This window comes from Silene latifolia, chromosome X, assembly GCF_048544455.1.
Source record: "Silene latifolia isolate original U9 population chromosome X, ASM4854445v1, whole genome shotgun sequence".
Taxonomy (NCBI): domain Eukaryota; kingdom Viridiplantae; phylum Streptophyta; class Magnoliopsida; order Caryophyllales; family Caryophyllaceae; genus Silene; species Silene latifolia.
Genome location: NC_133537.1, coordinates 52,493,404 through 52,519,714, shown reverse-complemented (window position 1 = coordinate 52,519,714; position 26,311 = coordinate 52,493,404). Strand labels below are relative to the sequence as shown.

Sequence of the window (26,311 nt, the reverse complement as noted above, 5' to 3'; positions counted from 1 at the left end):
ATTTTGTGCTTTTAAAATGATCATTTTTTATTATAACACGATTCTTTTTTGCTCGTAACATCATACGACAATCACACGCAATAACTACTTGTGTAATAGTCATGTACTCATGTTTATAAAGAAAAACACGATTATCTTAAATTATCACTTTCTTTAACGTAATTGTACTTCTATATACGCGTCTTACTAAATAATATTTCCTTTGTTTTTTTATACACGGAGAATTACATTTTGGTTTTTCGAGATAAGCGTTTAACTTTAATATTTACATGTTTAAAATTATAAAACTTATACCACTAAATTCGTGATACATATCATAATATTTAATTACATACACTTTGAGAGATATTGAAGAGAAAAATTAGTATCCCGTAATTGTGAGTAGGAGAAATTTTTATTTGTCAAAGTGGGATCTAAATCAAACTATTTCACATTTTAAGGCTCTTTTCAAACTATTTCCTGCCAATAATTATACGACATCACCTTTATTTTTATAAAAAAGGTAAATCGCTACTTGAAGTACCACTTGAAGTAGCGATATTACCTTTTTTATTTTTATACCCACAACCATCAACTATTGTTTTTTGTGAGGGAGTGATAATTTAGGGGGTTAGTTAGTCACTTTAAGTAGCTATTTTTTTTTTTAATAAAGCTGCTTTAGGATATTCTATAAAAGATCACAATGGTAAAGTTGTTTTGTTGGGAGCAAAAAAGTGCGGATCCAATAGTATCCTTGTTGCGGAAGCTCTCGCTTTAAAAGAAGGTATTCTAGCAGCTAAATACTTAGGAATCTCAAAGTTAATTGTAGAGGGTGATAATTTATGTGTTATTAACTCAACTCGAGGTACTTGGCAAATTCCTTGGGAAATTTCTAGTATTATCAAGGATGTAAAATTAGACGTTCATTTTTTCGATGAAGTGATAATTAAACATTCTTTAAATGCCAACAAGTTCTTTGACTTCATGGCTTCTATTGGACATTCATGTCCAACTCTTTCAAGGTGGTTTGATAGCCGGTGGCTTCAACTTACCTCCCTCATTTGAAAAGATGAGATAGGTTGGTCATACCCTAGAGGATCAACCTAGTTTTCTTACCTAATAAAAAAAAAAGTAGCAATTTTTTTTATAAGCTTCTACAATGTATCTCAATTTCAGTTATACGCGCGTATTCTATAAAACTTTCTATAATTACCTATTGAACAGTATATTACTCAAAATACTCGTATTACTCGCTAGTAAATACGTTTAACTATATTTTCTCAAAAACAAAATTAAAGGGTACTACTATTAGTATTTGGACAAGACTACGAGCCCTAAGTTGACACTATGAATCACAAAAAAATCATGTAAAGGAAACTATGATGACGAAGGAAAGTTTTTTTGTTTTAAAAAAAAAAATGAAAGGCGCAAGTGGAAATGCAAAGAGGAGACAAGGATGGTGACATGAGTGTCTCATAAGAATGGATCCATTGTCATTCACACGAACACACTATGACCCTTTTCTTTATCAACAACACAACGGAATTCCACAAATTACTACCTAACCCAGATTATTATTGCATGCATCTCAGTTCTAGTTTACATTTTCTTTTTCTCTGTAGGTAATTTACTCAAAAATAGATAAATTATTATAATTCATGATTTTCTCCTGGGGAGTACGTGCGAAAACCAATTTAAAAGCCAAGGAGCAAAATTATATAACGGGTCCTGTTTTTTTTGGCTTATAAGAGTTGAACTGAACAAAATGGTGCTGATTTGAACTGAACTGAATGCAGTTGAACTAAGAGTTAATTTGCAAAATTATTACCTTTTGATAGTCTAGGGTGTTACAAATTCTCATACGTGTATTTTGACACACAAAAGACTTTTGCTACTATGAAAAAATTAATAAACACACCATAGTAGACCTCTCAAATTCTGATCCGATCCAAAAACCCAACCCGATCTGTTATTTCAGAGTCAAGACCCAAACATTTTGACCTGACGACCCATTTGACTCAAACCCGAAATATCCCGTTATTTTAGGATTGAGACCCGACGGCCGACCCGGACGGGTCGACCCATTAGTTAAAAGATAAATCAAGAATTTTATTAAAATATTAATATTTATATATTATATTTGAAAAAATAAATAAAAAATTATTTTTTTATTACCTAAAATGAATATAAACATTGAATATGATTAAAATATAGTGAATGTAAACATTGAATATGATTAAATATTAAATTCTAAATGTGTTTTAAATTTTGTAAATAATTTTTTTAAATATAAAAATCGTTAAAAAAAGGCGTTAAAAATTATTTCATCACCCGTATCCTAACCCTAACCCGACCTGTGACCCGCATCTGACCCGACCGATACCCGACCGGTTTGATAGGTCTACATCATAGGGATAACCATCAACATTATTGTTTGACAACAATTATTTGAAACTCGAGAAATTCCTTTAATATTAAAGATATATTATGGATTTAGTATTATCACAATGAATGAACTTAATGTCTAACACACAAATACGGTTGTTATACGGTGTAAAACAAATTCTTATGATATTAATTATGGCCATAGTTATTTTATGTTAATAATTAACACCAATTAATATTATATTCTACGCGTTCGCAGTAAGTCTCACTTGTGACAAATATATCGGTCACAAGTTTATGACGAGTCAAGTATCACTCACATGGATAGATACAGGAAAAATTAGAGTGTTTAGGGAGTTACAAATGACTTGTCTTTATCTACCCATGTGAGTTTAATTTGACATGTATATTGTCCGTCACAAATGAAAATTTGTGATTCATTCCATTGTCATACGTCTGATAAAATATGTTTGGAAAATTTTGACAAATGTATAAATATTATGTTTGGAAAATTTACCTTATTTATATAACATAATGCAAATGAAATATTTTTTTTGTAAAAACTTTAAAATTAGTGGTTTTTTTCTAACATTTGCCCTAGAGGCACACGATGAGAAATTAAAATGAGAAAGATACTTAAGAATAAATTATCACCTAGAGAATAAAATTCTCGAACATTTTTCCTCCAAAAGTAATCTCCTTATATAAGGAAACAAGGCTTTCTTTTTATTAAATAATTTATCTTTTTATTACCATATAATATTTTATTCACTATAATATTTTTTGAACTAAATTATATATTCATTTAATTATAATAAAACAAAACTGTTATATAAATCTAAAAATTTGTATATGAAAAACCTAAAAATTGATATTACTAGTTTCCTATAAAAAAAACATAACATGTACTTAATTTGTATAAAAAAATTATGAACCGATATTATTAATTTCGTGAAAACAAATTTCATTAAAACTATTTGAGAAAATTTATAAATTGGAATTATTAGTTACAGAGTATGTGGTAAAAAAAGTTTCATTAAAATACATATTTCATAACTCTACTCAATTCTTTTAATTAGTTTTTCATTTCATTTTTTATTCTCATATTAAAATATAAAAAATTAATTATGTGTCAATTTAAAATTTATAAATAATACATTATTATAAAGTAAATTATCTATATATATCGTGCATGCATGCACGAAATTCATACCAGTTTTTTTTTTTTTGGCAACCGAAGATGTCTTAGTCTAGTGGTTAAGACGGAGGTATTGTGGACAGTAAGTCCCTGGTTCGATTCCCCCTCCCCTCTATTGTAATGCGACTAAGTGCGCGCTTCTTTTGACAAAAAAAAAAAAAAAAAAAAAACTATATAGAGTAATATTTACCATAACTAACAAAAAAAATATAGTGAATCTTTATTGGTTTGGCACATATTAGAAATTGATAAGAAATTATTATACCCATTAGAAAAACCGTAATACGCCGTATTAGATATGATCATTATTTGTTTTGCATAAACTTGGTCAAACTTAGAAAGTAAATAAAAGTGAAAAATGAATACTATGGTAAGGAAAGAGAGGGAAGGACATCATGGAGTACAAACTAATTAATGATTTTTTAACAGTAAAGAGAGACAACACCAAGAATAAAAAAAAAAAAAAATGAAAAATAAACTTATTGTTAGAGAGAGACACTGAAGTCACATGGCATGTGAGCACCAGCTGTTTGCTCCACTCCTTCCCAAGTTCCCATCTTCAATCTCCAATATCACCTCTTTCTCTTCCTTCCTTAATTCATCTTTTCACCCCCTTCTTTCTCTCTCTATCCCTTTCTCCTTCTTCAAGCTCTCATCTTTCTCTCTAATGGCACACTTTCAAACCCTAATCTTCTAAACCCACCTCATAATCTCCTTAATCTATCAATTAAACCACTACCCACAAAAAATGAACTTAATTTGCACCAATTTTTTGCTCATTTTCTCTCTGTTTTCCCCTGTGTTTGCTGCTCAGTCTCTTTCTAATGGTAAAATAAGAGATACCCAGAAGTTATTGAGCTTCAAATCAACTCTTCCTAACCCAGATATCCTCCAAAATTGGCAACAAAATTCTGACCCATGTCAATTTACTGGTGTATTATGCAATAATAGTAACAGTAATTTTAGAGTTACTGCTTTGGATCTTTCTACAATCTATCTTTCAACTGATTTTACCTCAGTTTCAACTCATCTTCTTTCCATTGAATTCCTCACTTCACTTTCACTCACTTTTACCAATATTTCAGGAACTATCAAACCCTTTAACCTTTGCTCAACTTTTCTCACAAAAATTGACCTTTCTCACAACACAATTAGTGGTTCTTTCATGAGTTTATCTCATTTAACTTCATGTTCTTCACTATCATTTCTCAACATGTCCTTCAATTCTATGGACTCTTCCAACTTTTTAAGGAATACCCATTTTGGGATGTCCCTTAAAACATTGGATGTTTCAGGAAATTTGATAAGTGGGGAACAAATTCTTCCTTGGGTGTTATCTAATGGTTGTGATAATTTGAGTCATTTGGGTATGAAAGGGAATAAATTAGTGGGAAGTTTTAATCTTGATAAATGTTCAAGTTTAGAGTATTTGGATCTTTCCTCTAATAATTTCTCCACTAAACTTCCAATCTTTGGTAAATCTTGCACTAATTTGAAGCATCTTGATCTGTCTTCAAACAAGTTTGTTGGAAATATTGAGAGTGCATTACTTGGTTGTGATAGTTTAAGTTTCTTAAATGTGTCAAATAATGGGTTGGATGGAGGCTTTCCTTCGATTCCGGTATCGAATTTGGAGTATCTTTACTTGGGTAGCAACAAATTTGAAGGTGAAATTCCTGATAATTTTGCTGAAAATGTTTGCAGTAATTTGGTGGGGTTGGATCTTTCTCTCAATAATTTCTCTGGTAAGATTCCAACTAGCTTTGGATCTTGCACTTTGATGGAAGTTTTTGATGTTTCTAACAACAATTTGACTGGAGTTTTGCCTATTGATGTGTTCTTGAAAATGGGAAAGTTGAGCAAGTTAAACCTAGCTTTTAACAAGTTTGAAGGAAGTTTACCTGATTCTGTTTCTTTGTTTAGTAAGTTGGAAGCTTTGGATTTGAGTTCCAATCACATTTCAGGTAAAATCCCACCTTTGATTTGTGAAAAAACTGGTTTGAAAGAATTGTATCTTCAGAATAACAATTTAAGTGGTCAAATCCCTCCAAATTTAGGTAATTGTTCTGAGTTACAGTCCCTTGATCTTAGCTTCAACTTTTTAAGTGGAAGAATCCCAACTAGTTTGGGAAACCTTCCTAAATTAAAGGACCTAATTATGTGGATGAACTTGCTTGATGGCGAAATCCCGTCTGAGCTTATGTACAATAGGGCACTTGAAAACCTAATTTTGGACTATAATCAGTTGAGTGGTACAATACCATCTGGTTTGAAGAACTGTACTAACTTGAACTGGATTTCCCTGTCAAGTAACAAGTTGAGTGGGGTTATACCATCTTGGATTGGTAGCTTGAACAATCTAGCTATCCTTAAGCTTTCGAACAACTCATTTTACGGGCCTATACCGCCTGAGTTGGGAAATTGCAAGAGCCTGTTGTGGTTGGATCTCAATAGTAATATGTTGAATGGGACTATTCCACCTGCTTTAGCTGACCAATCAGGGAGTATGGTTGTCGGGCTTGTTGTTGGGAAGAAATTTGTGTACTTGAGGAATGCTGGTGGAAAGGAATGCCGTGGTACCGGTAATTTGCTTGAGTTTGCGGGAATAACACAGGATGCCCTAGGTAGATTAGCGAGTGCAAATTGCCAATTTCAGCAGATATACATGGGTAAAACTCAGCCAACTTTCAACCACAACGGCTCTATGATATTCCTCGACTTATCTCATAATTATTTGCAGGGCAGTATCCCTCAAGAGCTTGGTAAAATGGCTTACCTTATGATTTTGAATTTGGGTCATAACAATCTGTCTGGTGTCATCCCTGATGAGATGGGAGGGATGAGAAATATCGGTATTCTCGATCTCTCCTACAATAGTCTCTCTGGCTCAATCCCTCAAGCTTTAGCCAGTCTTACTTTGCTGACTGAGATTGATTTGTCCAACAACAATCTTTCGGGTTTAATCCCTGAATCCTCACAATTTGAGACCTTCCCACCGTCTAGATTCTATAATAACTCTGGTCTCTGTGGGTATCCGCTTCAACTTTGTGATAAGAACTCAGGGGCAAACTCGTCTCATCACCAAAAGAATGGGAGGAAAGCGTCTCTCGTAGGAAGTGTTGCGATGGGACTGTTGTTCTCACTTTTCTGCATATTTGGGGTTGTCATTGTTGGCATTGAGATGAAGAAAAGGAGGAAAAAGAAAGAAGCTTTGCAAGATAATATCTACATTGATGGTAACTCACATTCTGGTAATAATGGAAACACTGCCTGGAAGTATACCAGCAAACACGAGGCTTTGAGCATCAACCTCGCCACTTTTGACAAACCTCTAAGGAAGCTAACATTTGCTGATCTTCTTGAAGCAACAAATGGATTTCATGACAACAGCATGATTGGGAAAGGCGGGTTTGGTGATGTGTACAAAGCACAACTCAAGGATGGGAGTGTTGTGGCAATCAAGAAGCTCATTCATGTGGGCCAGGGGGATCGAGAGTTCACAGCCGAAATGGAAACCATAGGGAAAATCAAACATCGAAACCTAGTACCTCTCCTAGGATACTGCAAAGTTGGGGAGGAGCGTCTCCTTGTCTACGAGTACATGAAGTATGGAAGCCTCGAAGACGTTTTACATGACCGTAAAAAAGTCGGACTTAAACTAGGTTGGGCCTCAAGGAGGAAAATTGCCATTGGGGCTGCTCGTGGGCTAGCATTCCTTCATCATAACTGCATACCACATATCATTCACAGGGATATGAAATCTAGCAATGTTCTGCTAGATGAAAATCTAGAAGCCAGGGTTTCTGATTTCGGGATGGCCAGGCTAATGAGTGCAATGGACACTCACTTGAGTGTGAGCACATTAGCCGGAACACCTGGGTACGTCCCACCGGAATACTACCAAAGCTTCCGATGTTCAACTAAGGGTGACGTATACAGTTACGGCGTGGTCTTGCTAGAGCTCTTGACCGGTAGACAACCTATCGACTCAGCTGATTTCGGGGATAATAATCTAGTCGGATGGGTCAAAATGCACGCCAAGTTAAAAATAACTGACGTTTTCGACCCAGAGTTAATAAAGGAGGATCCGAATTTGGAGATGGAGCTTCTACAACATTTAAAAGTGGCTGTCGCTTGCTTGGATGATCGACCATGGAAACGACCAACCATAATCCAAGTCATGGCGATGTTCAAAGAAATCCAAGCGGGTTCGGGTATGGATTCGGGATCAATCATTACTTCGGACGACAGTGGTTTCAGCACCATTGATGTTCTAGCAGATATGAGCATTAAAGAAGTTCCAGAAGGAAATCTGAAGTAAACAAATTTTCAATGTATGTTGTAACATTATATGTATGTATCATCAAAAAAGTATTGTACTTTTTTTTTTTTTTTTTTTTTTTTTTTTTTTTTTAATACATAGGTGGTTTTGCTAAACCTACTCTAGCTTTATTTTCTCTTTTTTATTTTCCTCCTTTTCTTGAAATTTGAGGTGACATTGTAGTTTGTACATAAATGTAAAAGTACTTGGAGTAGTTTTTTCTAGTCTTTGATTGTTGAATTTAGTTTGGCAAATGGAAATCCAAGCAGTTAGATCCGTGACCTCAGAGGCTCAGACTGATAGTGACAAATTGTAGCAGCTTTCTTTACCCATTTTCTTAGGAGCACTTGATTTGTTTTCTTGTCCTTTTTTTGTTTGTTTTGTTTTTCTTTTCTTTTCTTTATGTGTATTCCAACTCTTTGAGGTGTCATACCATTCTACTTTGTTGAGCTAAATTAACAATTTTACACAAGACCAACTAGAAGGAAAGGGAGATTATTATTTCGTAAATATGAAATTGCTCCAATTGTAATATTGGGTTCACAGGAGCTTCATCCGTGTTTAGGCCCTTTAGTTCGTATATTAAATGGGACGAGGGTTAGAAGGTATTGTCATACCTCTCTTCTTTTTGTCTTTTAAAGTGAAGGCAGAGTTTATATTGCAACGAGAAAGAGACAGCGTGAAACTGGAAGCTACTCCCTCTATTTTATCGTGATTTTCCTATTACCTACAGTATTTAAGAGAAAACAACTGTGTTGGCTATACATTTTGTGTTAAAACATAAGAACATATTATCGAACAGCCGAAAATCAAAAGCAGGAAGATCATAACAGAATGGAGGAAGTAATCTGTTAGAATATAGAAACAAATCACTCATGATTTGTGCATTATTCTCATATTATTTATTACCTTTTGTATTATATTTAGTCAATAGAATATCCCTTGTAATTAGGCAATTAGTTTGATGTTTTAGGTGTATATATACTTTATTATTATCAATGGAAATGACATCGATCAACTTTCCTACATGGTATCAGTGTTTTTTTTTTTTTTTTTTTTTTTTTTTTTTTTTTTTTGCAAAAAATTTATCATTTCATTCAAAAAATGAAAGAAATTACAAGAGATTTTTTCAAAGACTATCCACTATACAACAAGATCATAAACTAGCAGCTAGAATCGAGTATTGCTTATGACTAGTCCACATTAGAAGTCGAGTAGAAACAAGAAATTTCACCCTGCTAACAATTTCAGTAACTGTAGCTTTTCTTCCTCTAAAAAGACGAGTATTTCGCTCATTCCAGATTTGATAAACAAAGAATTTGCCAATGAAGTACAATACCAGGCCATCCTCCAATTGTGTGTACTCCCAAATTTTGCGTGTTCAAGTTCAGTCAGTAAACAAGAACCAGCACGGTGCATACCCATCCACTGTAGAAGCTGATGCCATACATCCTTAGAGAATGAACAATGAAAGAACAAGTGAGCATGATCCTCAAGGGCAATTTCACAGAGAGAACATCGATTAACCACATAAAACCCTCTACTCTGCAGATTGTCCACTGTTGCCAATTTCTGTTGAGCTGCCAAAGAACAGATAATCTTGTGACTTGGAACAAGACGAGGATGAGACAGAGCTGCAGTCCAAGGACCAGCTAAGACAACACCTCTCAAATAGCTATAGGCTGCAGTAACATGGAATTTACCATGAGAGTACCAGCTGTTAATCAGGGAAGAGGCAGTAGTAATGCTACCTGCTAGAGCAACTAGCCTATCCCGTACAACCAAGATTCCTTTAAGACTAGAGGAAAATCTGTCCTGGGATTGAATAAACCAGATAGATTGATGCTGCAAAATATAAGACTGATGCCAGGAAACCCAACTCCCCTCAGTAGTATGAGCCAGCAGATAAATCCATCTACACTGCAGAGCAGCATTCCAAGTGGAGAGATCTTTAATATTGAAACCTCCTGCATCCCATGGCAAACATATATCCTTCCATTTCTTAAACACCATTCTTCTACCATCAGGCAGTATTCCCCAAAAAAGTCCTTACAAAGCTTATTGATTCTTTGCAGAATCTCCTGAGGTAAAAGAGTACAAGAACACCAAAACGTTTCCATGCCAAAAATGATAGAATTGATTAACTGCACCTTACCAGCATAGGTAAGGAAGTTAGAGGACCAATGTTGGATAGAATGCTTAATCTTGAGAATTAGGGAATCAAACATTGCCACTGAAATTCTAGAAGTGGACAAGGGAACTCCTAAGTATCTGAAAGGGAACTGACCATCAGAGAAACCAGTGGCTGCGAGCATAGCCTCCTTAACATCAGGATGCACCCCTCCAAAATACATGTTGGTTTTCTCAATGTTAGCATGAAGCCCAGAAAGCTCAGCAAAAAGACTCAGAGTATTCTTAACAGGTGCAACAGAGGGGACATCTCCCCTAACAAAGATCATCAAGTCATCAGCAAAGACCAAATGATTAAGTTTAAGCCTAGAGCACTTAGGATGATAAGAGACAAGGGGTTGGTCACAAAGAGTCTTGAGATATCTTGACAAAACTTCCATACTAAGCACAAACAAGTAAGGGGAAAGGGGATCACCCTGCCTAATGCCACTTTTCCCTTGAAAAAATCCAGAGAGCTCTCCATTGATTTTGAGAGAGTACCAAGGAGTTTGAATGCAGCCAAGCACCCAGTCAATGAATTGCTGAGGGAAACCCAAACCAGAAAGCATATTAGCAATAAAAGACCATTGAAGGGAATCAAAGGCCTTCCTAATGTCCACCTTGATCATGCAGCGAGGGGAAATATTAGCCCTATTGTAACCTTTGACCAAAGTTTGAGAAAGCATAATGTTCTCAAAAATGCTTCTACCTTTAATAAAGGCTGCTTGTTCAGCACCAACAATGGAAGGAAGAATACTTTGAAGCCTGTTAGCAAGTATCAGTGTTTATTAGGTTTAATTGATCTTTCGCTTCCGCTCTCCTTCTCGATTTCGCATGAGTCTTGGCAGCCTTTTCTCTCGACCTCACGTCTCAGACCTCACGTCACCATTGTCATGACTAATAAGAAATCAAACACCTTTCATCCGGCTCTTGCCGTCACAAATATCAAGAATCATGTTACCGTCGTTCTCGGGATGGATAACGACCAATATCCTCTTTGGGTAGCACTCTTTACGAATCATGCTAAATCGAATCGAGTGTTGCACCATATCATCACGCCTAAAACCGGTGGTTCCAAAACACCAGAAACGGCTGAAGAAAAAGAGATGTGGGAGGTTCTTGATGCAACGGTCCTTCAATGGATCTATGCAACGGTCAATAATGACCTTCTCGAGACCATTGTAGAGGAGGAATCCACTGCAATGGAGTGTTGGAAACGGTTACGAGATATCTTTCTCGATAATCAAAATTCGCGGGTTGTGACTCTGGATCAAGAGTTCTCACATACCTCCATGTCGGATTTTCCTACCGTCGCCGCCTACTGTCAACGTCTTAAAACCCTCGCTGATCAATTGAAAAACGTCGGAGCTCCGATCTCTAATAATCGACTCGTTCTTCAACTGGTTTTTGGTTTAACAGAGGCATATAATGGTGTTGGTACGATTATCAGGCACGCGAATCCTTTGCCTCAATTCTATCGTGCTCGTTCAATGCTCACCCTTGAAGAAGCCGGTTTCGCCAAAAACGCCGCCACTACTGCATCTCAGGCGATGTATGCGAGTCCAGCAGTGATGGGTCCTCTATTTTGGGCCCGCCGCCAGCGCCGTCTCAAGGTAAGAGTAAGAACAATGGGAACAAAAAGAAAGGCAAGAATGGGAAAGGTAATGGCAATAATACGCGTTCCTCCAACACAAATTCTTCCGGCGGTGGTAACACGGCTGCTCCCACCCCATCTCTTGTTCCGGCAGCACCCTGGCAAGGGATGGGATATGGCGGCTGGCCCTGGCCTCAATCTCCATGGGCCTACCCTCCATGTCCCTATCCTACTGCTCCCTGGTCGCGCCCTCCTGGAACCGCCAGACCACCATATGTGCCTTGACAACAGGCTTATACAGCCGAGAACCCGCCAACTCCGACTGACATTGAAGCTGCAATGTACACTTTGGGAATTAATCCTCATGATCCACGCTGGTTTATGGATACGGGAGCAACTTCTCACATGACATCGGATGCAGGTACTCTCACTTCTTTTGTTAATTCTAGCATTAATAATGGTATCCTTGTTGGAAGTGGCCAAACTATACCAATTAACGGATTTGGAAACTCAAAACTACACAATAAACAACATTCGTTTACTCTTAAAAACGTCCTCCATGTCCCGAAGCTTGTCAAAAACCTAGTCTCTGTTAGAAAATTCACCAAAGACAATTCCGTCACCGTAGAATTTGACCCACTTGGTTTTTGTGTGAAGGATTACAAGACGGGGAGGCGTCTCATGAGATGTGATAGTCAAGGAGACCTATATCCGGTTATGTCGTCATCAGTTCCGACCCACCAAGCGTCGTCGTTTATTGCACTTACACCGTCAGTATGGCACGCCCGGTTAGGACATCTAGGATTACCAATTTTTAATTCTCTAAGAATAAATCATTTCATTTCTTGTCCAGGAATTTCGAAACAATTTGTTTGTCCTTCTTGCTCTATTGGTAAAGTAGTGAAACTGCCATTTATGCAATCTAATACTAAGACTTATATGCCATTTGATATCGTTTATTGTGACGTATGGACATCACCCGTCCTTAGCTCCTCGGGTCATCGTTACTACTTGGTTTTTGTTGATGATTTTACAAATTTTGTTTGGACCTTTCCATTAGCTCAAAAATCTCAAGTCCATTCAATTTACATAAAATTTCAACAATATATTCGTACGCAATTTGAAAGAGAAATAAAAATATACAATGTGATAATGGAAAAGAATTTGACAATCAACCATTTTGGGAGACGTGTGCCAAGCATGGTGCATCGTTTCGATTCTCGTGCCCCTATACATCCTCACAAAATGGCAAGGCTGAGCGTAAAATTCGATTTATAAATAACATTGTTCGTACCCTTCTCCTACATGCGTCCGTCCCACCTAAGTACTGGCATCACGCTCTTAGTATGGCCACATATTTGCTAAGTATTTTACCAAACACACAAATTGATTTCGTCACTCCCACATACAAACTTTACATGAAGCACCCATCCTATACTTCTCTTCGTATTTTTGGATGCTTATGTTTTCCGCTTGTTCCGTCTACCACACGACACAAATTACAAGCTCGTTCCACTCCTTGTGTTTTCCTTGGGTACCCGGATCATCACCGAGGCTATAAATGTTACGATGTTACGCAAAAGAAAATTATTATCAGTCGCCATGTTGTCTTTGATGAACATACTTTCCCATTCACAAATAATAATCACAATGACTCCAATGACTATCGTTTTCTTGATGACGTAATCTCGCCTTATGTCCTTCACCAATTGACCAACCCATCGACAACATCCGACACTCCAGTCGACAACCCCCCTAACCCTACCCCGACACCAAACTCAACAGCCAATACCGTCCCTGAACCAACGCCCTCCACTACGGCCGAACCACACCTATCCTCCATCCACCAGCCTCCTCCCGTCTCCAAACCCGTGACACGCGGTGACCGTGGTATATATAAGCCCAAACCTGTGTTCGATCTTAATACCACGGTAGCTATATCACCTATACCTCATAACCCCGTGTCCGCCCTTAATGACGTTAATTGGAAACTGGCCATGGATGACGAATTTAATGCTCTAATTAGCAACGGGACGTGGGAATTAGTACCTCGTCCGCCTAATGTGAATGTTATTCGATGTATGTGGATTTTGCGCCATAAGTATAATGCTAATGGTTCATTTGCGCGACATAAGGCTCGTCTTGTAGGTGACGGGAAAACTCAAGAAGTTGGTGTCGATTGCGGTGAAACTTTTAGCCCGGTAGTAAAACCGGAATCTATTCGTGTTGTCTTAAGTTTAGCTCTCGCTAACAAATGGTCTATACATCAATTAGATGTGAAAAATGCGTTCTTACACGGTAACTTACATGAAACAGTATACATGCATCAACCCATTGGCTACAGGGACTCACGGTTTCCATCTCATGTGTGTCTACTTCGCAAATCCTTATACAGACTCAAGCAAACCCCGCGTGCTTGGTGAAAGATCATAGATCCATATTAGACTCTATAATAAAAATTAAATTATCTCATAATTTATCGTTTTGCTGATCTATGTAACTTGCATCCAAATATAGAAGCATAAAAATGAAAGTTAAAGGAAAAACAATTTCCTTACATTGATTTTTATGGTAAAATGGGCACAATCAAGATCTCCTAACTTGATTGTTCTTGAGCTTATAATAAAAGGACGATCCTCCTAACAAATCTTCAAAGAGAAGATCTCCTAACAATATGCACCCAAAAACTCAACCCACTTATTCTAACAATTATTTACTAGTAACTTATTAGAATTATTTCCTTGATAATATGTAAATAATACTAACACTCTTAGCAATTATTTATTTTAGTTTACTAACAACTTAGTAAAGGATGAATAATAATTTTAGAGAGATGATAGATTTTGTTCACATGCAAAACACATAAGTGAAGTAGTGTAGAAATGAACATAAGATGGAGTATATAGGAGGGGAAAGTGGCGGGTGGAGTGAGGTAGTGTGTAGGAGTGAATTTCTTTTTTTTTTTTTATCAATCTTACATAACATGCAAAATCATTATAAGATAACTTATGGAAGGATATAATGTAAGGTGAAATGATTATGTTCCTAATCATCCACATTTCTATTTTACACGGTCCACTTGCCCATTTACGGGTCCATGTTGGTTCTTATATTTGTCGCACAAATACGTGTAATTTTATTTTAAACATCGTTTCATGTTTAAATACTTCCATAATTAATTCGTCCAAATCACTCTGTAAATATACGTGTACCACTACACATATTATTTACGTACTAATATTAATCACATTAATCAATTAGTACAATTTTAGTGAATTAACAATTAAATAACTAAAACCCGTCTCATAAAATTTATTATTTAATTATCGCGTAATTAAATAATAACTGCCGCTCCTCGAGTTCGCAACTCAAAATCTCTCTAAAAATAATCGGCTAACCTTTAATTTTAGTCTATAAATCAAGGGACTAAATAAATTGTATCTCATACAATTAATTAGTTATCAATTGGGGTTCGTTCCTTTAGGTGTGACCGAAAGGGGTCAGTTGATCACCGCCGTCTCACGACAATAACGTCAAACTCTAGTCAGCCAACCGTTATCGATTTACGTTAATCAACTGACGAGGATCAAATAATTAAATATCTGATGATATTCCATTAATGAGATTTATTATGTAAACGCACTATTGTGGAGGACACTAACTCCAACAATCTCCCACTTGTCCGACACAAGGTGTGCACTACCAATTCTCTTGTCCGTTTTAATCTCCCACTCAATGCAAGGTGTCTTTCAGGTCGCACTTGCACATGAACATATTGCGAGTGGTTTTCTCGATCTGGAGTGTGACTACCTGACCGGAAAAATCTCTCACAACTTCCGAGCGTGGCCACGCATTTGTAGTCATTAACTCCTCGAGTGGCCTTGAGATATAGTTTACCCAACGTGGGTGGACAATTGCTGTATGCCCTATCTATCCTATTGCACAATACAGATCACCATGACCTAGTAAATGCCCTTTTGGCCTCCTTTCACGGCACGACCTAGGACATAAACCAAAGTCACTCGGAAATTGCACTTGCTCAGATAATAGTCTCCAGTCAAAAGAATCGACTCATTAGAACATCTTAGAGATCCCCGCCACGACCAGACGTCTATAATAGAACTTAGGGACTCTCTAAATGGTCACTGTCCGGCAAAGTGTCACACACTCTGCCTATGTAATCGACTAGTCATCACATATGACCTTATGGTGTTGAACAACCATCAATCGACTTACAATCTAGTCACTCCGAGACGTCACCTCATTAAGTGACTAGGGACAAAATACAATGTTCATCTTATTCACTTGAATAGTGTTCAACATTGTCTCCACAACTTATTCAGATAAACAAGGTATTAAAATTTAGTCACACTAAATAAAAGATTCATAAAAGAATGAATGCGAAAACAATGAATGTGATTATCATATATATAATAAGAGATACACTATCCAATTATTACATATCCATAATCTAATGAAAATTTGGTACTCGTCTCAATCCCATTGCGACGACATGACCATCATGCTTAGCCTTTGATAAAGGCTTGGTTAAATGATCAACAATATTATCATCTGTCCCAACCTTATAAATGTCAATTTCCTTCCTTTCCACATAATCTCTAATTACATGGTATTTCCTTTCAATGTGTCTAGATTTGTTACTAGACTTCGTCTCTTTGGCTTGAAAAATAGCTCCACTGTTATCACAATATAGAGTGATAGGATCTTTGGCGGAATGGACTACTCCTAGCCCCTCCATGAATTGCCTAATCCAACAGCTTCCTTCGCAGCCTCAGACGCTGCAAGGTATTCAGCCTCTGTTGTAGAATCCGCAATAACGCTTTGCTTGAAGCTCTTCCAGCAAACAGCTCCTCCATTTAGCATAAACACATAGCCGGATTGGGATTTCATGTTATCCCGATCGGTTTGGAAACTTGCGTCCGTGTAACCTCTTACACGCAACTCAGTTTCTCCTCCAAACACTAAGAACGAATCCTTAGTCTTTCTCAAGTACTTAAGGATGTTCTTTACGGCTATCCAGTGACTCTCACCAGGCTTGGCTTGATAACGACTTGTCATGCTTAAGGCATACGCAACGTCGGGACAAGTGCAAATCATAGCATACATGATAGACCCAACAGCGGAAGCATAAGGGATGGTCTTCATGTATTCAATTTCCTTAGGGGTGGAGGGAGAATGTGAGTTGCTCAAAGTAATCCCTTGGCCCATAGGTAGAAATCCTCTCTTGGAGTCTTTCATATTGAACCGGTCAAGAACTTTGTCAATATAAGCTTTTTGACTCAATGCTAGTATTCTCTTGGACCTATCCCTATAGATCCGAATACCCAAGATTCGTTGTGCCTCTCCCAAGTCCTTCATTTGGAAGTGTTTCCCTAGCCACTCCTTAACGGAAGTGAGCGATGGAACATCATTCCCAATGAGCAATATGTCATCCACATATAGGACACGGAATGTAACCTTACTCCCACTAAACTTCATGTATAAACACGGTTCTTCCACACTTCTAGTGAAACCGTATTGTTTAATAACATGATCAAAGCGATGATTCCAACTCCTAGATGCTTGCTTAAGACCATAGATGGACCTTTTAAGCTTACACACCTTCTTAGGGTTAGATGTATCCACAAAAACTTCACGTTGTATCATGTACACCTATTCTTCTAGAATCCCATTCAAGAAGGCAGTTTTGACATCCATTTGCCAAATCTCATAATCATGAAATGCGGCAACCGCTAAGATTATCCTTATGGACCGAAGCATAGCGACTGGAGCGAAGGTTTCGTCATAGTGTAAACCATGAACTTGGGTGAAACCTTTTGCCACCAATCTAGCTTTGTAAACATCCACATGTTTATCCACGTCGAGCTTAATTTTATATATCCATTTACACTGAAGGGGTCGCACTCTCTCAGGTAAATCCACCAAGTCCCATACTTGGTTCTCGTACATGGAATCCATTTCGGATCGCATGGCTTCTAGCCAAAGCGAGGAGTCGGGACTAGACATGGCTGATTTGTAGGTAGTGGGTTCATCACTTTCCAAAAGTAACAAAACACCATCCTCTTCGATGTTACCAAGGTAGCGATCAGGTGGATTAGAAATCCTACTTGACTTTCTAGGAACAATTACCGTTTCAGAGGAAGAGGGAATGCTATCCTCCACGTTCTCTTCTACCTCATTCTCGGTTTGTGGCTCTCGAACTTCTTCAAGTTCAAATTTTATCCCACTCTGTCTCCTAGAAATAAACTCCTTTTCTAGGAAGACAGCATCACGAGCCACAAACACTTTATTCTCGTGTTTATTGTAGAAGTAATAGCCACGTGTTTCCCTTGGATATCCTACAAAAAGACATTTGTCAGACCTGGGTGCAAGCTTATTGTCAGACTTGATCTTGACGTACGCTTCGCAACCCCAAATACGCATGAATGACTAATGAGGGACTTTCCCTATCCATATCTCATATGGAGTCTTATCGGCCGCTTTAGTCGGGCTTCGATTTAGTGAAAATGTTGCAGACAAGAGGGCAAAACCCCAAAATGAACTAGGAAGCTCAGTTACACTCATCATCGACCGAACCATATCTATTAAAGTCCGGTTTCTCCTTTCGGCCACACCATTTAATTGTGGCGTGCCAGGAGGAGTCCATTGTGATACTATACCACAATTTTTTAGGTGTGAATCAAATTCAATATTTAGATACTCACCACCACGGTCGGACCGTAGGATCTTAATCTTTTTATCCAATTGGTTCTCTACTTCACTTTGGAACTCTTTGAACTTGTCAAAGGCTTCACTCTTGTTCTTCATTAAGTAGACATACCCATATCTACTTAAGTCATCAGTAAAAGTAATGAAGTAGTGAAAACCTCCTCTAGCGGTGATGGTTAATGGTCCACACACATCCGTATGTATGAGAGCCAAAACCTCACTAGCTCGTGTCCCTTTTCCGGCAAAAGGTGCACGAGTCATCTTACCTAGAAGGCAAGACTCGCATGTACCATAAGATTCGAAACCAAATGGTTTGAGCACTTTTGATGAAGAAAGTCTCTTAATGCGTTTTTCGTTTATGTGGCCTAAACGACAATGCCAAAGGTAGGATTCGTTTGGATCACCCATTTTGAGCTTTTTAGTTTCTACATGATAAACGTCATTAACATCATTTAAAACATAAATGCCTCCAATTGAAATGTCCTTGCCATAAACCACATCATTTAAAGAAAAAGTATAACACTTGTCCTTAATCATAAAACAAAAGCCTTACGCGTCTAACGCGGAAATGGAGATGATGTTCTTGGTTAAAGTTGGTACAAAATAACACTTATTTAAATACAATTCTAGACTACTAGCTAAAGTGAGCACATATGTCCCCACGGAAACGGCGGCTACTCTAGCTCCATTGCCCATGCGGAGATCCACATCACCTTTTGCTAGTGCTTGCACGTCCCTTAAACCCTGCAAATGATTACAAAGGTGAGAGCCACATCCGGTATCAAGTACCCAAGTGGAAGTACAAGCATAATTAACGTCTATCACATAGAGAGAGGAAATCATACCAATAGGCGTTGATGCGTGTCTTTTATATGATGTTTTACATCCCATTTTACACGCATTTCAGAGCTCATTCATGTAGTTTATGCTACATTTCTCCCTATTTCCGTCTACTTCCGTATTTTTGTACATTATTGCAGAAATGTGAAGAATCCAGCGGAAATCGAGCTAAATCCGTCCTCGAGTATCCTGCATTGCATGTGACGAGAAGTATTTGCTTAAGGAACGAGCTTGGCGCGCATTTCAAGGCCCAAAAGACAAATCCACGAGTTTATAAGAGGCAAGTAGCAGCTCATCCTGTCGATCGACCACCTCCTTCAGTCGATCGACCAACTATCGGGTTCCAGAAGCTACTGTTTGCTGAGGACCAGTCGATCGACCAGTCCCATCAGTCGATCGACCCAACTGCTATTTCAGACGAGAATTAGAAGACTGAGGAAGCGCAAGCCCATGATGCTAGGTTTAGAAAATAAGAAGTTACGTTAATTGCTATATAACGTAACCTAGAAACATTCAGTTTTGTTTCAGTTTTAATCAAGCTTTTATTATCAGAATTTTTCATTAAGTTTTAGTTTACTAATTAGGGTTTGGGATATTAATTTGCATTGGATTTCCGTTGTGCTTTCAATCACTCCGTTAAATTCCTTCTGCGAAATTCGGTATTCCTTCTGTTCTAATTTCCAGATTATTACTTATTTTCGTCATTAGTATAGAATTGCTAGTTAATTCCCGCAACCAATTTATTGTTTATGTTAATTATTCTCTTTGTCGTTTCAAGCATGAATCCGTTAGTTAATTTCATCATTAAAGTTATTGTTTTTACCTTTAGCATGAGTAGCTAAATAGTTTATGCTAGGATGTAGGCGAATTTTAGCGTAGGCGGCATTAGATTATACACGGCCTGAACCCGCGTGTTGGTCGATCGACCACCTTACCCGGTCGATCGACTGACCTCGTGAGCTTTATTTCGTTTTAATTGATTTTAATGTTGTATTTAACGAATCGAATGCATGCGACCAGTTAGATACCCTTTCGTGACTGACCCAATAGATCGAAAGATAGGGAAAGTTTTTGACCATCAATTGAATCGACTAAATTGTGCTAAGATCGAAAGATAGGTATAGTTTAGACCGTTAGTCACTTCTCAGGACGAGAGTCAGTATTAGTGATATTAGGGACCTATAGCGAGATCGAAAGATGCTATTTGTTAAGAGTGGACCGAGAGGACCTCTTGTTTCCCGCCTCACTTGTGTTCGATTTAGACTGTTTAGTATCTTTGTCGAAGCTTTAATAAACCGATCATCCTAGTACCCCTTCTTTATCTGTTAAACCGTCTTTTTAAGTTTATTATCTTTATTTGTTCTTAGCTATAGACCATCTCAACTCAACCCCCACAATTGTTACCTTAGACTGAATATAAATCAACTAGAATTTACATCTGCCTCCTTGTGGTTCGACCCTGTTACCACTAGCCTAGGTTAGTCTTAATAGGAAATTATAAATCTTATTTTTGGTACTCACAACGACGGGTATCAAATTTTGGCGCCGTTGCCGGGGAGGCAATAGTTCTAATTTTAGTTGTTTTTATTTTTAGTCTTTCTTAGTTTAAGGGACACTTGTTCCTTAAACTTTTCTTATATTCTTTTTGTAGTTTCCTCTTATATGCGCAGTCACGGGGTGGTGAACTAGTACCATTTGACCCTGAGTTAGAGAAATCTTTGCGTGAGTTGAGACGAACACAAAGGGTACTACCGACAGAGGAAGAGCCGAGTACTCATCAAGCTATTACGAGAACGATCTGTTCGAAGAAGACCCACATCTTCACCCATTTCCACTTCTTCAGCCGAGACAGTTACTTCTCCATAAATTCCGGTCATGGCCGAGGAAGCGAGTATAGCTAGTCATTCGAGCCGACAAATTAAAACTTATACAAGGGGTTCGAATTACCAGGAGATGCCGGAAGTTCGAACCAAAGCCTTCATACATTAGCATGGTTGAGAAGAACCGATTCGGGAGCTGCAAATGAAGATGCGGCTAAGCATATGGAGACCTTTATTGACTCATCATTGTTCCATACCCCCACCAGCCGGCGTGACCCCAAGACCAGATCAAGGAGACCATGTTCATCTTCTCCCTTCGTGATGCTGCAAGGGAATGGTATAGAGATTTGGACCGAACCGTTCAGGGGATCACCGATTGGAATTAATTGGCATTGGCATTCTACAAGAAGTACTTTTCTGCTTCAAGGACGATTGCTATTAGAGCTCAAATCACGGGCTTTAAACAAGGGCTGGATGAGAACTTCCACGAAGCATGGGTCCGTTTTAAGAAGTTGGTGCGAACCATACCGCACCATGGGTTCGAAAAGTGGAGCTTGTGCAATCATTTCTACAATGGGTTGTACGACGATCAGAGGGCCATTTTGGATGCTGCAGCCAATGGACGATTCACTGAAAATTTGGGAGCAACCAAGGGGTGGAAGATCATTGACGATCTAGCTACCCACAAGGCCGAGTATGGGAATTCCGGAGGGAACCGGAGGAGAGTCTGCTGAATCTTCCTCTGTCGCGCTTGAGGCTCTTCTTGCGAGATTTGACAAGTATGAACTAGGAGGAGCTTCTAAAGGTGGGATGTACCAAGTAAATGCTGTGTCAGACGGTCCTTTCGTCTGTGAAAGGTGTGGAGCTGAGGGACATGTCTCGAAAAACTGCCCTAGTCCCTTTGAGTCTTGTGCTACCTTTCAACACTATAGGCAGACCAACACCTACTATGAGCCTAATACCCATCCAAACTTGAGTTGGAGGAGCCAAAATGTCCTGAACCCAACTCAAGCTCCGCCGCAAAGAAAGAACCCTATGTGCCCCCTCATCAAAAGCAACAACAATATCGAAACCTCCCTATGTGCAAAGCGAACAATCGCAGAATTCTGAATTTTCCGAGCTTAAGAACTTGTTGCTAAAGGAGTCCCAAGCAAGAGAGGCCGGGATGAAGCTACTAGAGAGCCAAATTGCTCAATTGGCTAGCAAAAGCAACACTCGAGCTCCCGGACACTTGCCGACCCAAACTGACCAAAAGGAGACCTTAAATGCCATCACTTTGAGGAGCGGGTCCACCCTTGATGGTCCTGCCATGGTCGAGGACGCTGTTGAAAAAGATGAGCCGGAAACAAGTCAAAAGAAAGCTTCAACGAATAAATCAAAGAAATAGTCTACCAGGTATATCGATCGATCGATCGATATACCTAGTCGATCGACTGAAGTACGGGTTACAGGAGCTTCTGGAACTGTACACAGCGGTCTATCGACTGGGGAGAGTGGTCGATCGACCGAGATTACTGCTGATAGCGAGGAATTTCGTCCTTTAATGCCAAATAATCATGAGACCACTTGTTTCGGGGTTCGACGATCCGAAGACATTAGGACAAGACCCGAATGCTGATGGGTCATCCCCGGCTCAGTTCGATCCAATGACGGTTAATGGTTCTCATTTGAGACGGTCCGAGGAAGGGTCAAGCTTCAACAAGGAAAAGGTGGTGGACTTTCACCTAAGTCCACGGATACCAAGACACGCGATTTAGAGGAGAGGGCCAAGGTACTTCTTACAACCCCTTACCCGGAGAGGCTAGTGCCGACCAAGGAACAGTATCTTTCAACAAATTTGAAAAAGTTATCCGTAGTCTGAATGTACAGGTTCCTTTTCTCTAGTTAGTTAACCAAGTGCCCGCTTATACTAAATTTATGAAACAACTTTTGTCCAAGAAGTGGTCACTTGAAACAGTGCACACTGTCGCACTTACTAAGGAGTCTTGCTCTTATCTGTCTCACACTGCACCTCCTAAGTTAGAGGACCCGGGCAGTTTTTCTGTTCCTTGCAACATAGGTACTTTCCCAATTGAGAAGGCATTGTGTGATTTAGGGGCTAGTATAAGTGTCATTCCCTTGAGTCTAGCTAGGAAGCTTAAGTTGACCCGATTTGCTATCACGGACATGACAGTTCAGATGGCTGACCGATCTGCGGTCGAGCCTATAGGAGTCCTAGAGGACATACCCGTCCAAATAGGGAAGTTTTTCTTCCCTGTTGACTTTGTTGTCCTCGACATGCCTGAGGATGCCCATATACCGATCATCCTAGGTAGGCCATTTCTGCACACTGCTGGTGCAGTTATTGACGTAGGCTCTGGAACTTTGACCTTCAAAGTTGGGAAACATTCTATCATTTTTGCCCTACCTGCTAAGAAGAAGGACCCCATGTGGCCTGTTACTTGTAATACGGTTTCTGAAAAGAAATCGTACTTTGTGCTTCCTGAATTGCCTGTCTCTATTACTACTCCTGTGCTAACCCCTCCGCCCCATTGGGAGCGAGAAAGGAGGAAGAATCTTTGTTTTAGACATTGCAGAGCTGGTTTGGGGAAGGATGAGTCTGCAGTCACTCTAGCTGCGACAAAGCCTATCATTCAAAGAGGAGGTCTTGGTTGCCTGAGCTATGGAATTGATGAGATAGTTGATGACGAGCCAGTCAAAGCAAAGGAGTCCGACTTGGATTCCGATGAGCCCAAAGAGACCCTTGACTGGGGAGATGATGAGAATGCTTGATCCGCCGAGCCATACGGATGTGGAAGCTAAGAAGGGTGCAAATGGCCGCTCGATTAGCACCATTGAGGCTACCTCTAGTAGCCGTGGCCGACGAAATGGGCCATACCATGGTCCTTCTTGATCAACTATTAGTTGATCGAGCTCGTTATAAACTTCATTTTATTTGCTTTGTTAAGACATTTTGTATTGCTTTTGTGCGCGCGAAAACTTCGCATTTTATTTCGCTTGTTTAGGATTCTTAAGTACTTTAGACTTTATTCCGGGTTTTGCGCAATTTTGGGCGCGTATTATTGTGCACTTGCAGGTATTTAGAGCTTGTTAGCTCAAATCATTGAGCAATTACGAAGAAATATGAGGTTGCGGCGATGTTTTTCGATCGATCGATCGTTCCGATGAGTCGATCGATCGATCCGCAGTTCCAGGTGACACTTGTTCATGTTTACCTGGTCGATCGACTGGGTTAAGTGGTCGATCGACCGCTGCTGCTGCTGTACTTATTCACGACCTCTCCCCTGCTGTGTTTGGTCGATATGCGGACTTAAGGGAGTTTTCTACAACGCTTTCTTTTCCGTCCAATTATTTATTTATTCTAATTTTCTCATTTGTGCACATATTTACCGCTTCAAAATTGTTTTCTCAGTCTTATGCGTGGTAATTTTTGTCTTTCAGCACTCTTGTTAGTAGCATCATGCCATCTTTGAAACCTCCTAGCTCACGCTGGTTTGGGGAGGTTTCCTTTGTCGCGCTTAAAGTCTTGTAAGTTCCCGAATTTCACTTCACGTCATGTTTATTTATTTCAATATACGCAAATTCCCATTTCTCTTTTCTTCATTACATGATTTTGCACAATGGGGACATTGTGCGATTTGGTGTGGGGAAGGGTTTTGCGTCGCATATCACTTGTTTGCATTCACGTTTAATTCTGTTTTGCATTGTTTTATTCCATTTCATCCATTTATACAAAAATTCAAAAAAAAAATTGAAAAATTTCAAAAATTTCCATAAAATGCACGTTTATTTTCGCATATAGGTCGAGTCGGAACGGTAGTATTTCCATGATGATTTTGCATTTGCACCTGTTTTGCCTGAGCCTTGCTAGATTAACATGTTATTAGTAGAATCGTTTATGCATACCTACGAGTTTTCGTTGAATTACTTGCTGGGCTTGAGACTTGACTTAGAAAATTGGCAAGCTACATCATATTTCTGAGATTTAGAGCCTATAACTGGTGACTTTCATGACCAGTTCATTTAGGAATGTGAGTAGTACTCCTTATGAGACATGTTTCCTTAATTTTGCATAAATATGAACTTGATCTGCTTAATACCTGTATGCATTCGGTCTGTGGTTAGTTGACACATGTGGTAGAGGTTTCCCTTTATTCATTTTGCCCATAAACTCCACACTGCCAAAAATATCCCTTTTTGTCCCATTTACTACATCCTACATTTAGCCTGTCCTTTGTCAAGCTAGTAGTCTGTGTTCTTGGGGTTGTTACTCATTTTTGGTGGCATATGCTCTGTTGAGACGTTATTGGGAAGATGAAATAAAGGAAGGAAAGAAACAAAGTGAAAAGAAACGAAAAAAAAAGATGAAAAAAGATTCGAAAAAGAAAAAAAAAAAAAAAAAAAAGAGAGTTCTGTACTGTTCAAAGCAGTCGATCGACTACCAATTATAGTCGATCGACTGAAGATCCGAGAAAGAAATCAATTCGCATAGTTTAATCCTTATCTTTTGGCGATTTTTGCTCCCATGTTTCATTTATTTTTTATGGGGAGTTTATTGATTTAGTATTTTGGAGATTGTGAGTTTTGTGCTTGCTATAGCACCGTTTCGTTTGATTATGAGCAAGAAGTTGGATGTTGCCATTTGGTTCCGTTTTGGTACTAGCTTGATCACCTGTACCTCCACTTTTCCATAATTGTTTCGCCTCTTCTTACCCATACCTCACATATCCCATATATACCTCGGCATGTGTCATTGGTCATCTGTTTGGTTGGAATGCATATGTACGGTCATAGAGATTTCTTTCATATTTTATTGCTGGCATGTCCTCATAGGTCGTAGTTAGGTGAGAGTCACTACAAAATGAATTCCTTCTATCTTACATATATTCACCTGTATTTATTGAGTGATTTGAGCGACTCGTGAGAGTCCAATTTGATAAGTCTCTATAGTTGGCGGTTCAGCATGTTTTAAACGACTACATAACTCGTTTGCATGATTCATTTGCTAGTTGATTGTTGGTTGTGCATTAAATTGGTTTAGGCTTAACAGGTTGCATTTCGCTCTGAGATTGAACTCGTTCCATTAGGTAATTAGATCGAGTCTAGTTCTTGCTTGGGGACAAGCAAGGGTTCGGTTTGGGGAAGTTTGATGCGTGTCTTTTATATGATGTTTTACATCCCATTTTACACGCATTTCAGAGCTCATTCATGTAGTTTATGCTACATTTCTCCCTATTTCCGTCTACTTCCGTATTTTTGTACATTATTGCAGAAAT

General features: G+C 38.7%; 1 protein-coding gene across 1 annotated transcript; it reads left to right on the top strand.

Moving 5' to 3' along the window:
* Positions 1 to 4,048: 4,048 nt before the first annotated feature.
* LOC141623307 (systemin receptor SR160-like) lies at positions 4,049 to 8,169 on the top strand. The gene has a single exon (XM_074439399.1). It carries the CDS (start codon positions 4,311 to 4,313, stop codon positions 7,881 to 7,883), a length of 3,573 nt encoding a protein of 1,190 aa, XP_074295500.1. The 5' UTR covers positions 4,049 to 4,310; the 3' UTR covers positions 7,884 to 8,169.
* The last annotated feature ends 18,142 nt before the right edge of the window (positions 8,170 to 26,311 follow it).

Bases quoted from the DNA above. Each gene is read 5' to 3' on its own strand.
- LOC141623307 (XM_074439399.1), top strand. From the start codon at position 4,311: ATGAACTTAATTTGCACCAATTTTTTGCTCATTTTCTCTCTGTTTTCC.